We start from the raw sequence: 14,898 nt of genomic DNA on the forward strand, positions 1-14,898 counted from the left end.
ACATGGCCAGCTGTTGACTGTGAAACAATTCATTAACTGTTCATGTGCAAATGCCAAGTTAACCTAAAGAAGAAAGCTAGTTTCCACAATATGATCTTGAACATATATCCACCATTTTCAAGGAGAACATCAGGAATCACTTTGAAGTCCTGAACTTCATTGATAGAGAACCAGGGGAATTATGGAATGACCTCAAAGAAGTAATTAAGGATGAATGTGAAAATGTATATTTTATGTATATTTTAATATAATTTTTATCTGGCTATGTTTTAATGCTATTTATTTATTGTAAACCGCCCAGAGTCCCCCATTGGGGGAGATGGGCGGTGATATAAATCAAATAAATAAATAAATAAAAGAGGCTGTGAAAGATGAAGAAACAGAAGAAAGCAAACAATGTCAGAACAGTTTATGCCTCTTGGTGGAAAAAGAGAGAATCACAATATAGAAAACTTAAATTAGAACTAAAAGAAGCATCGAAAGTGTACATGCACAAACACACATACACAGGTATGTCCAGCAAGGCCTGCCCACAAGAAGAAAAACAATTGGTTTTCCTGGAATAGAAAAGTGGGAGGGCATAGTGGCAGAAGAATTGTTCAGTGAGAAGATTTGTTAGTCTTATGTTCAGACTGAACACCTTACAAGCTGTGTCAGAGTGATTCAGACTGGATATATTTTTCTTCAGTCAGTATAAACTTAAGCTTAAACTCTAAATGTAGATATGCCTATGGTTTACAAACTTGGCAATCTGGAGTAGAAGCCCCTAAAGTAGGATCTCTTAGAAAGCAACTAATAAGCAGGGGGAGGGACTGTGTTTAATATATAGCAGCAGAAATTTTTAAAAATAATTTGCTCTGTCAAAATAATATAATGTGGTCAGCCTATGCTGAAATCTGCACAGCAGCTGCAACTATGAAGCAAAGAAATTTCCCAGGATGAAAAGAAAATCACCATGGTCAACTGGGCAAAATGTTAAAATGTTAAAATGAGATCTGTACAGGGCAGTAATGGTGATTTTAAGTGAAATAAAATAAATTCTTGTTATGCTCAAAGACATTATTTTAATTGCTACTTGTTAAATTGAAGTTTTGAGCTGTGATCTGGAAAACAGTTTGTGAGAGAGCTAAACTTCAGTTTGAATTTTTAACCAAAATTCCATGAAAAATGTGCCACCCACGGATAAGCCAACTGTGAAAATTTAAACATACAAAAATTTCGAGGGTCAGCTTATCCAAGGGTGGTGCATTTTTCATGGTATTTTGGTTGAAAAATTGAGGGTTGGCCTATCCATGGAAGGGCTTATCCGTGAGTATACTGTATATGGTAAACACATATTCAAAGGCAGCTCAGACTAAAACAAAACAATAAACTATACAGATACAACAGAGGCTGCACAAATACCTCGGTAAACTCATTAACTCAAGGTCTGGGAACAGAGAAAACTTTTAAGGGCCTTTCAGAACCCCAGGAGAGTGGGCGCCATTTGTATCTCGGGGGATTTGTTCCAGAGGGCAGGGGCAGCAACACAGAAGGCACCCTTCCTTGGTCCTACTGTATGGCAGTGTTTAATAGAGGGGACCTTGAGCGTACCCAGCCTGTGCAACATACTGTAGTGAGTGGGCAGAAACAATTGGAAATAGGCAGTCCCTCAGATAACCAGGCCCTACGCCATGAAGGGCTTTAAAGGTGACAAGCAGCACCATGAATTGTACCTGGAAACCTACTGGGAACCCATGCAGCTCACGTAGCAGCAGTGACACATGGGAAGTGCTCATTACTGCTCGTGCCGCTGCATTTTGTACCAGCTGTAGCTTCCAGATGGTCTTCAAAGGCAGCCCCATGTAAAGCACATTGCAATAGTCCAGTTGTGAGGTAAGCAGGGCATGAGTGATAGTCTGAAGGGCCTCCTGATTGAGGACAGAGCACAGTGCACAAGGTGAACCTGTGCAAAGGCCCTCCTGGCCACATCTGCCACCTGCTCTTCTTAATAAAATGATATGCTGGCTTGATTTAGTCAAGGATTTTGACTAATAAGTAGCCCCCTTATTCATCAAACCTCTGTGGCCTAACTCTAACCTTATAGTTAATCATTTTATCCTATTGTAAACAATTATGAAAATAAAAGTTGCAGTGTTATTTTTTCCTTTGCATCATGACTGTCTTTTTTATTTCAAAATGTATTGCTGAATTTGCAGCAAGCCAATTATTATGTGAATCTCTTAAGTTTGTTTACTAAATCAACCTTTGACCAAGTTTTAAAACTCAATTGCTCTTCTTTGACTGTGCAGAAGAAATTAAATATTTACAGGAAAGAAAGAGCTGAAGGCTCACAAGTAAGTTCTGTTTCATATGTTCATGTAAAGAACAATGGGTTCTTTACCTTCATTTACCTTTGGATTAAAAGGCAGCATAATTAGAAAGAAGAGATCTGTGTTTCAATATATTTGCCAGCCAGCTGCATGGTTTTTACTTACTTTTTTTTTCTGGAGACTTTCAGATGGAGGGAAGGTGTTGGTAATACCTATGGATGGCAGTCACTGGCTCAGTATTCAACCAGTTATGGAACGCCTTCATCACAGAGGACATCAAGTAGTAGCTGTTGTTCCTGATGTTAATTTGTGGATGAAACCATCTGAACATTACATAGTGAAAACATTTGCTGTACCCTATTCAACAGAATACTTGAAAAGTGAACTTCAGAAATTGGGTCATAAGCTTTTTGTACATCAGCCTTTCCTGGCAAGAATCGCTGAGACATTTGCAAGAATAAGGAATATTACAATGCTTTACTTAAATAACTGCAAACAGCTTTTGTACAACAAGGATTTGATTACTTACCTTCAAGAAAGCAGATTCGATGTTGTATTTATAGATCCAGTGTTTCCATGTGGACAGATCGTGGCTGAGTATTTATCCATCCCTTCTCTTTTCTACTTACGTGGAATTCCATGTGGTTTAGATTTTGAGGCAACTAAGTGTCCAAACCCACATTCTTATATTCCCAAATTCTTTACAGGCAATACTGATCATATGACATTTAATCAACGAGTAAAGAATTTTTTAGTTGGCTCATTTCAATTCATGATGTGTTACTTTTTTTACTCACCATTTGAAGTTTTGATCAAGGAATACCTGCATCAAGATACGACAGTACCGGAGCTTTATAGTCAAGCTTCAATTTGGCTTCTGCGCTACGACTTCGTGTTTGAGTATCCAAGGCCTATCATGCCAAATATGGTTTTCATTGGGGGTATAAACTGTGCAAGGGGAAATCCATTAACAAAGGTTGGCCTTTTTTTTTTAGTCATACATATTTTTCAAAATGTCAAATTAGGATTGAGATATTTGACAAACTTGGGAGAGTTAATACCACATTATCAACTATTATTTGCCATAGTATTAAAGAGTATGATAACTGTGTTAACTGACCTGCTTTAGCATGTTTTATGAATAAAGACAATATTATTCTCAAAAATACCTTTAAAATAATATTTTGTAATTTATGCAGTTTTATTCAGAAGCAGAAAAAGATGAATGAATGGAAGACAGGTAGATAAGGCTACCTTCATCTCAGGACTGTGATCTCATTTTATGGCAGGAGTCAGTTGTTTTGTTTTTATCTTTGTGTAATGTTTGGGGAATTGACTAAGTTAGTAATGATTACCTGCTTAGGGATCCTGAAAAAGGCTCTTTCCAATAATGTGAAGTTCAAACAAAAATGATATCAGGAAATATATGTTACTGAACTGTAGCACGTAGTTAAGCTCTATAAAGCTTGCAACATGGATTACTAAAATGTCATCCATAGCATTTTAAATATTGGATTTTTACATTATTAAATTCTATAGTTGCTGTAGAGAATGAATAATCTATTTTAATGAATTAAAGATGACTGTTTGGCATTTGAAATTGACTGGATTGAAACCTAATTTAGTTCTTAAGAATTATAGCTTTGCATATTAGTGTGTTGTGATTTATGTCCCAAATGAGTTTTTTTTATTATTCTTAGAATTGAATTAATGTATTTAAGTCTTTGCTGAATTATTTGCATGCCAATTGTTTTTTTTTTAGTCACCTATTAAGAGATAGATTCTGTTCAAACTGTTTCAAATAATTTATCTTTGGAATTTTATTTTGATAGGAATTTGAAAGCATATTGAATAAATCTGGTGAAGATGGAATTGTGGTGTTTTCCTTGGGCTCAATGGTTTCTGAAATTCCAATGGAAAAAGCCATGGAAATTGCTGAAGGATTGGGTACAGTACCACAGACAGTAAGAAAAGCAAATCTAAGATCTATTTTAAATACTTATTTAGAATCTCAGCTGCTAGCCACATCTTTGGGAAGAGGGAGAAGTTTTGCTCAAAGAAAATCTTCAACTGAAATAGTACAGAAATAGCCACTGAGCTATTTCTTGACACTTCACACTCTATAAATACATTTCAGATGAATTCATGTGCTCTTTTTTTTTCTTCAGTTAAGGATAAGATGGGTTAGAACACTATGTCCAGTTCTGGGCATTACATTTTAAAAGGGGAATATAGAAATTGGAGCAGTGTCAAAGGAATGTTATCTGTATGATAAGGGAACTGGAAACCAAGCCCTATGAGGAACAGTAAAAAGAGCTGGGGATGTTTACCTTCCAGAAGAGAAGACTGAAGGGGAGCTCTAACAGAAGCCTCCAGATGTCTAAGAAATTGTTATGAGTAAGAGGGAGAAGATATATCCTCTGTTAAACCAACAGGAAGGCAAGGATTTTAATGAAATTAAAAGAAAGGAAAGTCAGGTTGCATATTACAAGGAATTTCTGGACAGTAAGAGTGTTAAGCAATTAAACAGTCTGCCTAACGCAGTAGTGGGCTATTTCTTGACTAGAGGTTTTCAAATTGAGATGGATGGTTCCATCTCAGATGGTTTAGTGATTCCTGCACGGAACAGAGCAAGCCTGTATAACATACGGCCAAAGGGCTGCATGCAACCCATCATTTTTTAATAGTAATTTTATTAAAATTATCAATAAATTAATAATTATTTTATAATATTAATTTTTAATATTAAAATTGCACTTATAATGGTAAAAAAACTGATGTGATGTGAAAGGTGAAAGGTCCCCTGTGCAAGCACCGAGTCATGTCTGACCCTTTGGAGGGATGCCACTTTCGCAACTAGTAATAATAATATAATTATAATTATATAATTATATAAAAATAATAATAAAAAACTAATACAAACTTAAAGAATAAAAAATAGAAGGTCCATTATTCAAAAATATCCTTCAATATGCCCAATGTTAAAATATTTTGCTCTATTCTGTATTAGTAAGTCAAATTTAAGTGTTCTTGTCCTTAAATTGTAATCTTTAGTTTCTTCTAGTTCTTTTTAGTGTCCAGCCTTCAAAGTCCCATCCTATCATGTTTTTTTTTAAGAATTCAAAACAAAAGCATTTTCCCATGGGAAGGATTCTTATAATTAATTCCAAAATCTTATTTCAAATCCATCTGGACGCTTAGTCCATTTGTAACTTTCCAAAATCAAAGTTCTAATAACCCTTTTTCTGTTTATTTCAAAAAATTTTTTTAAGTCCTTGAACTTGTATATTAAACTTCTTTCACCAAGGACTGAAGGAAACTCAATTAGTGCTGTAAAACTTGTCAATCCAAAGGTTCCTAATAGCTGAGAAGCAGTTAACAAGCAATTACCTAAAGTAATTAGAAAAGGAAGTATGCGAACCCAGTGTCCTTAAAGGTGCCAACCATGGTTTGAGCAAGATGGTTATTCTCTCATCTCCCAGAACTCTAAACCCTCTGGAAACCTCTCTCTTGCGGTCTCCTCGTGAGGAGCAACTGTATGGAGCTCTTGTGGTCAATCTCAAGTCCTCTCTTTGTCCAGAGAGGAATTATGAAGAACTGGTCTACTCACTGGCTCTTCATTCCGCCATGGTCGTTGGCTCCGCTTTTAGCAGAGCTGTCTTCAGTTCACCATTTTTTCCCTGGAAGTCGCAGCCCAACATTTTTTTAAAAGTAGTAAATTTAGAGGCAGTGCTGCCGCCACCAGCTCCAGCGCTTCCATCACTCTGCTAGCAGTGGAACCGCTGATTGGCAGTTCTGGTAGTTTTTTGCAGTCCACAAGGGTTTTTAATTTATCAACGTGGCCCTTTCCCCTTGACGAGTTGTGCAGGCCTGGAGTAGAGAGTAGACTGGATTAGTGTAAGGCTCCTTTCAGCTTACATACATTCTGCAGTTCTAAATGTATGCTTGTCAACTGAAGTCATTATGAGTGTTTCAATTCACAATATCTATTTAAATGGTGCTTGTTTATCAGGAGCACCTTTCTTTATTAAAATGTTAATAGATTAACTAGCTCAGATTTCTACAAATATGAAATATCAATAAATATATTTCTTTATCCACTTTCTATATTTTCTAATCTACGAAGGTGCTGTGGAGATATACCGGTGAGGCTCCAGCCAACCTTGCCAATAATACAAAGCTGTTTAACTGGCTTCCACAAAATGATCTACTTGGTATGTTTGGGTCAGAAATTAAGGGCCCTTGTTTTTAATTAATTTTTGATTCTGCATCCATTTCCTTATGGTGCTAAAATAGATACATGTGAGTAACTTGATATGTATTACCCACCAACAGCTAATACCAAATACTATAAAGTAATGTAAACTTGGATGGACCTATTCCCATTCCAAAAAATCTTTCTTTGGAAAATGAAATCATTCTTCATGGAACATTGTACTACTGCTATCCTTGAAGAACTAAGGAAATTGTTGAATATTCCAACACCAGACCTGATCTGGCTTTTTTATCATGTTGCTCCTGCAAGAGGCAAATATAATCAGAGCTGAAAGTGATCAAAGGACCCATTTTTCCTGTCAACACTGCAAGCCCCAATCTGCTTCCCTCAGATGGATTTGGGGAGCTCATCTACCACCTAGCTTAAAAATGCCTGTTCCTTCTCAATCCTTTTTAAGGAAAAAAAGTGGGCGAGTGGGTAGGTGACATTCATTTTTTTTTATTGCTCAGTTGTCAGGCTCTGCCTGCTACCCAGTAAAAACACAGACTCTAGCGTAGGCTTAGGTTCTGGATTTATTTGAGTAACAGTATGCGTGCCCTTTAAGAATGCTGAGAGTGAGTGGAGCGCGCCGGAACGGGATTTAAATAGCCCGCGCCGGTCAGCGCTCCACCCCTCCTTACTCCGGGTGCACCCCCGAGCCCCGCCGGTTCTGTCTTCGGTAGGTGAGGGGTCGTGGAGCCCCTCCTGTGCTCCGGGCGTTTCCTCGATTGCTTCCCTGGCCGGTGATGGTTCATTGCCGGGCGATCAGGTTCGTAATCTCTTTGACAACTCGGGCACGCCTCTTGGTCTGGTCTTGTCAATTGCTTTCTTTGCAACATTGTATCTTTCTCTTCCATGCCGCCAGCTAGAGTTGATACTGTGTTGCCAGCACCTGTTGCTCTCTTTTGTTACCTAGTTCCCTTTTCCCTTAATCCGCCAGGGACCCATTTCCCTGCATTGTCATGCGAGCCGTTGCAATGTCACAAGCATCGCAACGGTGATCATCACATCAGTGCTTTTTAAAAATTCATTTCAAATACATAGATTTGGATAGGCTATGCTATATTTTGTCTGAGGAAGGTCCAAGGGTTAAAATCCTTCCGTTCATTCATACCTATGTTGTTGTTTCCGACTCTTCGTGATTTCATGGACCAGCCCACGCCAGAGCTTCCTGTCGGTCGTCAACACCCTCAGCTCCCCCAGGGAGGAGTCCATCACCTCTAGAATATCATCTATCCATCTTGCCCTTGGTCAGTCCCTCTTCCTTTTGCCTTCCACTTTCCCTAGCATCATCTCCTTCTCCAGGGTGTCCTGTCTTCTCATTATGTGGCCAAAGTACTTCAGTTTTGCCTTTAATATCATTCCCTCAAGTGAGCAGTCTGGCTTTATTTCCTGGAGGATGGACTGGTTTGATCTTCTTGCAGTCCAAGGCACTCTCAGAATTTTCCTCCAACACCACAGTTCAAATGCATCTATCTTCCTTCTCTCAGCCTTCCTTATGGTCCAGCTCTCACAGCCATATGTTACTATGGGGAACACCATTGCTTTAACTATGCAGACCTTTGTTGTCAGTGTGATGTCTCTGCTCTTAACTATTTTATCGAGATTTGTCATTGCTCTTCTCCCAAGGATTAAGCGTCTTCTGATTTCCTGACTGCAGTCAGCATCTACAGTAATCTTTCTACCTAGAAATACAAAGTCACTGCCTCTAGGTTTTCTCCCTCTATTTGCCAGTTATCAATCAAGCTGGTTGCCATAATCTTGGTTTTTTTCAGGTTTAGCTGCAACCCAGCTTTTACACTTTCTTCTTTCACCTTCATCATAAGGCTCCTCAGTTCCTCTTCACTTTCAGCCATCAAAGTGGTATCATCTGCATATCTGAGATTGTTAATGTTTCTTCCAGCGATTTTAACTCCAGCCTTGGATTCCTCAAGCCCAGCACGTCGCATGATGTGTTCTGTGTACAAGTTGAATAGGTAGGGTGAGAGGATACAGCCCTGCCGTACTCCTTTCCCAATCTCAAACTGGTCCGTTGTTCCGTGGTCTGTTCTTATGTTGCTACTTGGTCGTTATACAGATTCTTCAGGAGGCAGACAAGATGACTTGGTATCCCCATACCGCTGAGAACTTGCCACAGTTTGTTATGGTCCACACAGTCAAAGGCTTTAGAATAGTCAATAAAACAGAAATAGATGTTTTTCTGAAACTCCCTGGCTTTTTCCATTATCCAGCGGACATTGGCAATTTGGTCCCGAGTTCCTCTGCCTTTTCTAAACCCAGCTTGTACATCTGGCAGTTCTCGCTCCATGAATTGCTGAAGTCTACCTTGCAGGATCTTGAGCATTACTTTACTGGCATGTGAAATAAGTGCCACTGTTTGATAGTCTGAACATTCTTTAGTGTTTCCCTTTTTTTGGTATGGGGATATTAGTTGATATTTTCCATTCTTGTGTTTTCTAAATTTGCTGGCATATAGCATGCATTACCTTGACAGCATCATCTCGCAAGATTTTGAACAATTCAACTGGGATACCGTTGTCTCCTGCTGCCTTGTTATTAGCAATGCTTCTTAAGGCCCATTCAACCTCACTCTTCAGGATGTCTGGCTCTAGCTCCCTGACCACACCGTCAAAGCTATCCCCGATATTGTTATCCTTCCTATACAGGTCTTCAAAGCTATCCCCGATATTGTTATCCTTCCTACACAGGTCTTCCGTACATTCTTGCCACCTCTTCTTGATCTCTTCTTCTTCTGTTAGGTCCTTGCCATCTTTGTTTTTGATCATACCCATTTTTGCCTGGAATTTACCTCTGATGTTTCTAATTTTCTGGAAGAGGTCTCTTGTCCTTCCTATTCTATTGTTTTCTTCCACTTCCACGCATTGCTTGTTTAAAAATAATTCCTTGCCTCTTCTGGCTAACCTCTGGAATTTTGCATTTAATTGGCCATATTTCCCCCTATCGCTGTTGCCTTTTGCTTTCCTTCTTTCTTGGGCTACTTCTAGTGTCTCAGCAGACAGCCATTTTGCCTTCTTGGTTTTCTCTTTCTTTGGGATGTATTTTGTTGCCGCCTCCTGAACAATGTTGCAAACTTCTGTCGATAGTTCTTCCGGGACCCTATCTACTAAGTCCAGTCCCTTAAATCTATTCTTCGCCTCCACTGCATATTCCTTAGGAATATTAGTGAGCTCATATCTAGCTGATCTGTGGGTCTTCCCTAATCTCTTTAGTTTGATCCTAAATTGTGCAATAAGAAGTTCGTGATCTGAACTACAGTCAGCTCCAGGTCTTGTTTTTACCGACTGTATAGATGTCCGCCACCTTTGGCTGCATAGGATGTAGTCAGTCTGATTTTGGTGTTGTCCATCTGGTGAAGTCCATGTATAAAGCTGTCTCTTAGGTTGTTGGAAGAGAGTGTTTGTTATGCAGAGTGAGTTGTCTTGGCAAAATTAGGCGTATTGTCCAGTAGGTGCTGCAGATCCTCATAGAACTGATCTACTTCAGCTTCTTCAGCATCTGTGGTTGGGGCATATATTTGATCACTGTGATGTTAGATGGCTTGCCCTGAATTCAAATTGAGATCATTCTATCTTTTTTGGATTGTATCCAAGCACTGCTTTAGCCACTTTACTATTATTTATGAAGGCTACTCCATTTGTTCTGTGGTCCTCTTGTCCACAGTAGTAGATCTGGTGGTCATCTGATGTGAAGTGGCCCATTCCAGTCCATTTCAGTTCACTGACGCCCAAAATGTCTATCTTTAATCTTGACATCTCACCAATAACCACATCCCATTTGCCCTGGCTCATAGATCTTACATTCCAGGTTTCAATGGAATGTGTTGATCCTTAGAACATCGGATTCGCCGTTCACCACCAGTACCGTCGGCTGCTAGTCACCCTTTCGGCTTTGAGTTAGCTGTGTCATCACAGCTGGGGCTAGTTGAACTCATCCTCTGTTCCTCCCCAGTAGCATTTTGACCATCTTCTGACCTGGGGGTCTCATCTTCCGATGGTATACTGACATATCTCAGGTTGTACTGATCCATTTAGTTTTCGCGGCAAGAATACTGGGGTGGGTTGCCATTACCTTCCCCAGGGATCGCATTTAGTTTGACCTCTCTGTCATGACCTTCCCATCTTGGGTGGCCCTTCACGGTTTAGCTCATGGCGTTACTGAGGTGCTCAAGCTCCAGCACCATGACAAGGTAACAATCCTTTGCTGAAGATTCGTACCTATCCCTAACTTAATTACACAAAAACCACCCAGGTTGTTCCTTCTATGCTACAATACCAGAAATGGAGACCATGATTGAAAGATTGCTTTCTACACTTGAGGACATCTGAGATCTGAAATAAACAAGCAGGGGATATAGTGATAGAAAGAGGGCCTTTATACTCTGCCCCAGAGATGTCCTAGAGGACAAGCTACACACACATGTGGAGTAGCAGTCTGTGGCTGTACCACAACATCCAGTGTTGGGGATTATGAAGAAGAAAGAAGTTTCCCCTCATCAGTCTTCAATAGTTGTTATTCATAGATTAACATTGTTACAATTACTCTTTGGTTTATGTGGCTCCATTTATAGCAATGCAATTTCATCATATATGATTATCTAGCTTCATAACTAGCAGAAAAATAAGCATGCTTGTCTTTCTCCACCTACCTTCCTTGAACAGCTCATCCAAAAACCAGAGCCTTTATCACACATGCGGGCTCCCATGGGATCTATGAGGGGATTTGCCATGGAGTGCCAATGGTGTTAATACCACTTTTTGGAGATCAAGCAGACAATGCAGTGCGGATAGAGTCTCGAGGAGCAGGAGTGAAATTGGATGCAATTAAAATGACATCAAAGGACCTGTCTAATGCACTGAGGACTGTTATTCTTGATAAAAGGTGAGTAATAGAAGGGATGGAGATAGGGTTTCTCATAGCCGTTTCCACTTGCAGATATGGATTACTTAGAGGAGATACATAATAGAATATCCTGTAAGGACTGTCTTGTTGTTCTGTAATTATTGCAATAGTTATTCACCTGGACTCTGGATCCTCTAAAGTGGTAGTTATTAAACTGTGTTCTATGAGTCTATAACAGCCTTTCCCTACCTTTTGACCCTGGAGGAACCCTTGAAATATTTTTCAGGCCTCGGGGAAGCCCTGCACATTCAGGCTCAAATTTAGGCCAGAAGTTACAAAATCATTATTTTTGTTTCATGTGTAGGCCTGTATAAATCCATTAACAGTGTTCTTAAACTAAAAATAAAGAATGAAACTTACCTCTTTAATGTGAAGTTGCCTGAATTTGAAATAATTTTTTTAATAAATCGTGATCTACCAGGGAACCCCTACTGACCTCTCCATGGAACCCTGGCTGAGAAACCCTGGTGTATAAAGTCAGAAACTTACTGAAATATCAACAATGAGAAGATCCATAAGGTAGACAACATTCCCTAAAAAACAAAGCTTTCTTTATTCCAGTACATTTTTCCTGTTATAAGCAGTTGCAGGAGAGTTTGATGTGTGTTCTAGAGTGCATTCTTAGCTACATAGTACGTCCATGAAGAAATACAAGTCGCTCTAGTGGTCCATGTTAATGAAGTACCTTTGACTATCTCTCAGAATCCAGAATTACAGGATCTTTTTTTTTTTTAAACCTATGCAGGGCCACAACTAGGGTCTGTGCCACCTAGGGCAAACATGGATTCTGTGCCCATTTTGGCACCCTCCCAGTGCTCATTTTGGCACTCCCCCAGCATGGCACCTGGGGCACATGGCCCATTTCCCCCCCCCCCCCGGTTGCAGCCCTGAACCTATGAATTTATTTATTGATAAATAAATTTGCTTGCCAAAGGCCCTTTCTCAATGGTGCTGTACTTTATCAAAAGCTACAGCTATTTATTTGATACTAAACTCAGTATCAGTCCATGCTATTATATTTTGCAGTGATGCCTGGCTTGCTGGCAAGTCACTGTGGCCAGATGATACTCCATATTTCTGACTTTATTATGTAAATGATCAGCCATATTAAGGGTTGTTTGTGTGCCTTTAAGTCAATTTTGACTCCTGGTGACTGCCGGGACTAGTCCCTGCAGTTTTCTTGGCAAGATTACAGAAGTGATTTGCCATTGCCTGCTTCCTAGGGCTGAGAGAGAGTGACTGGCCAAAGGACACCTAGCTGGCTTTGTGCCTAGGGCAGAACTAGAACTCACGGTCTGTCGGTTTCTAGCCTGTTGCCTTAACCACTACACCAAATTGGCTCTCATATGAAGGGGTTAGGCTATAAGTAATAATAATACAGAACCACAAAACTCACAAAATCCCTGTACAAACAGCATCTGATTGATCTTGTCTGGGCTTTGAAACTACGACTTGGTTAGTACTTCGATAGGAGATTATTAGGAAATCCCAGGGCTTTAGACTAGACTAGCCTGGAAAGTCAAAAAGCATCCCAGAAGAAGGTAGTGGAAAACCATTTCTTTATTGTTGCCAAGAAAACCATATTGATGCGTCCATGAATTGAACTTAGACACTTTATATATGCACAGATACACACACACACACACACCCCAACATATATATGAAGAGCACTGGGCCATCAACTATGTTTTTTTTGTATTTTATTTCCTGAGTATCTTGTTATTGGAGAGAGTTTTAATTACAATCTTACTATTTAACAATGCTTTTAGGTATAAAGAAAACATTCAGCGTCTTTCAGCTCTTCACTTAGACAGACCCATTGAACCTCTTGATCTTGCAGTATATTGGGTGGAGTTTGTCATGAAGCACAAGGGAGCTCCCCATTTGCGGCCAGCAGCTCATGACCTCAACTGGATCCAGTACTATTCTATTGATGTCATTGCCTCCCTCCTGGCTGCAGCATTCCTTTTCCTGTTCATCTCACTGAAGGGTTGTCTGTTTTGCTGCAAGAAGTGTATCTGCAAAAGTGCAAGACTAAGCAAAAAAAGCAAGTCAAAATCCCAATAATGAGAAAAAAAAGTCAAGTCAGAATGAGGTAGCGTATAAAGAAGAAAAGGAGTATGAAGAAAGGGTGCTTGCTTTTGTTGGAAAGTGGCAAAAAAACACAGAAAAGTGAGGTGCTCTCCTTTGATGCCTTCAATCAAAGTATCAAGGGCTGCCTCTTTGCTCTGCCTGGCAACCTCATTTTGATGGATATGCTCTCATGCAGAATGCCATGAAAGGCCAGCACAATGGCTGTTTTAACTTTCCTAAAAGTGTATCACAACTGTGCTTTGCAAAACTGTGTTAAGGGGTGCTTTATCAGTGGTTTGGTTAAAGTAAAACAGCTCTTGAATTTTTCAAAGAGCCTGTTTTTAGGGCAAATCTTCACATGATCTTTTAAATCAAGCAGAAAACAAAATAATTTAAATGAATCATTTAAAACCTACATTAACAAATTCAGGGGAGTTAATGGCTTGTAGATAGGTTTCAGAATCTTGTAGTTCATGGAATTCTTAAGAAATCAGCTATATATTTAATTTGTCTTCTACTGTGAAGGAGTGCAAGATTTTTTTATTTCTTTAACAGAAGATGAAAAAGCCAGGATGAACGATCAGATAATGAAGAACGATAGGTGGTTTTGCACCTTTAACCATTATGTAGGAAATGGAATTTTCAGTAATGCAACTTAACATACAGGAAGCGGGGGAAAGATACAATTGTTAGTGTTCTGTCTTTTACAGAATCCCTGCTTCCTTCTACGGTTAGTCACTGTGGAAAGAGAACAAAAAAGTTGGACATATGTTATAAAGAATTAAAAGTAGACTCTACACTAGTGCTTTAAATGTGAGTCATAGGCCTAGAAAAGCTGAAAACTATACCTTTTGTGAATGAAGATTACAGATTATATGAATGAAAATTTAAATTTCATTCACAGTTGAATGTATCTGTAGGAATATGAGCTACTCTCTTCCGAGGTAGCATCATAGATTTACTGTACACTAATTGAATGTGGGCCTGGAAACTGTATTTTACAGTCTTATACCAAACAGTCAGTTATTCCAGCCAGTACTGGAAGATACCAAGGTACCAAGGAAAAGGAGAAACATTTGAAAACACGGCTTGCCTGTCTCAGCCCTGGTTTGATAGGGAGTTCCTTAGGGCGAAGAACAAACTGATTAGGAAGTTTAATCTGTAAACTTCCAGCTTTATATTATATCCAGGACCTTTTATTCTGGAAAAAAAAACAGTACAGTATAAACATCTGTTACAAAGCAAGAAAACAGAAGTTACCAGGACTTCCTGACTATAATTAATAGTGGTATCCCAAGCCAGGAACTCAGTCTTTCTTTGGTGCCTGATAGCTTCCCA

General features: G+C 39.3%; 2 protein-coding genes across 2 annotated transcripts in view; one reads left to right on the forward strand and one right to left on the reverse strand.

Annotated features, from left to right (window-relative positions):
* The window catches only part of TRAF3IP1 (TRAF3 interacting protein 1), a 79,585-nt gene extending 76,996 nt beyond the window's left edge, over window positions 1-2,589 (reverse strand). The window contains exon 1 of the mRNA XM_063317888.1: window positions 2,478-2,589. The gene's annotated coding sequence lies outside the window, so the exon portion shown is untranslated. The remainder of the gene's footprint in view (window positions 1-2,477) is intronic.
* UGT1A1 (UDP glucuronosyltransferase family 1 member A1) lies at window positions 1,991-13,951 on the forward strand. Its single transcript, XM_063317898.1, has 5 exons — window positions 1,991-3,288; window positions 4,145-4,276; window positions 6,439-6,526; window positions 11,247-11,466; window positions 13,257-13,951. The coding sequence occupies exons 1-5, from the start codon at window positions 2,371-2,373 to the stop codon at window positions 13,552-13,554; spliced, it is 1,656 nt and encodes a 551-aa protein (XP_063173968.1). The 5' UTR covers window positions 1,991-2,370; the 3' UTR covers window positions 13,555-13,951.
* The last annotated feature ends 947 nt before the right edge of the window (window positions 13,952-14,898 follow it).

This window comes from Candoia aspera, chromosome 1 (assembly GCF_035149785.1).
Source record: "Candoia aspera isolate rCanAsp1 chromosome 1, rCanAsp1.hap2, whole genome shotgun sequence".
Taxonomy (NCBI): domain Eukaryota; kingdom Metazoa; phylum Chordata; class Lepidosauria; order Squamata; family Boidae; genus Candoia; species Candoia aspera.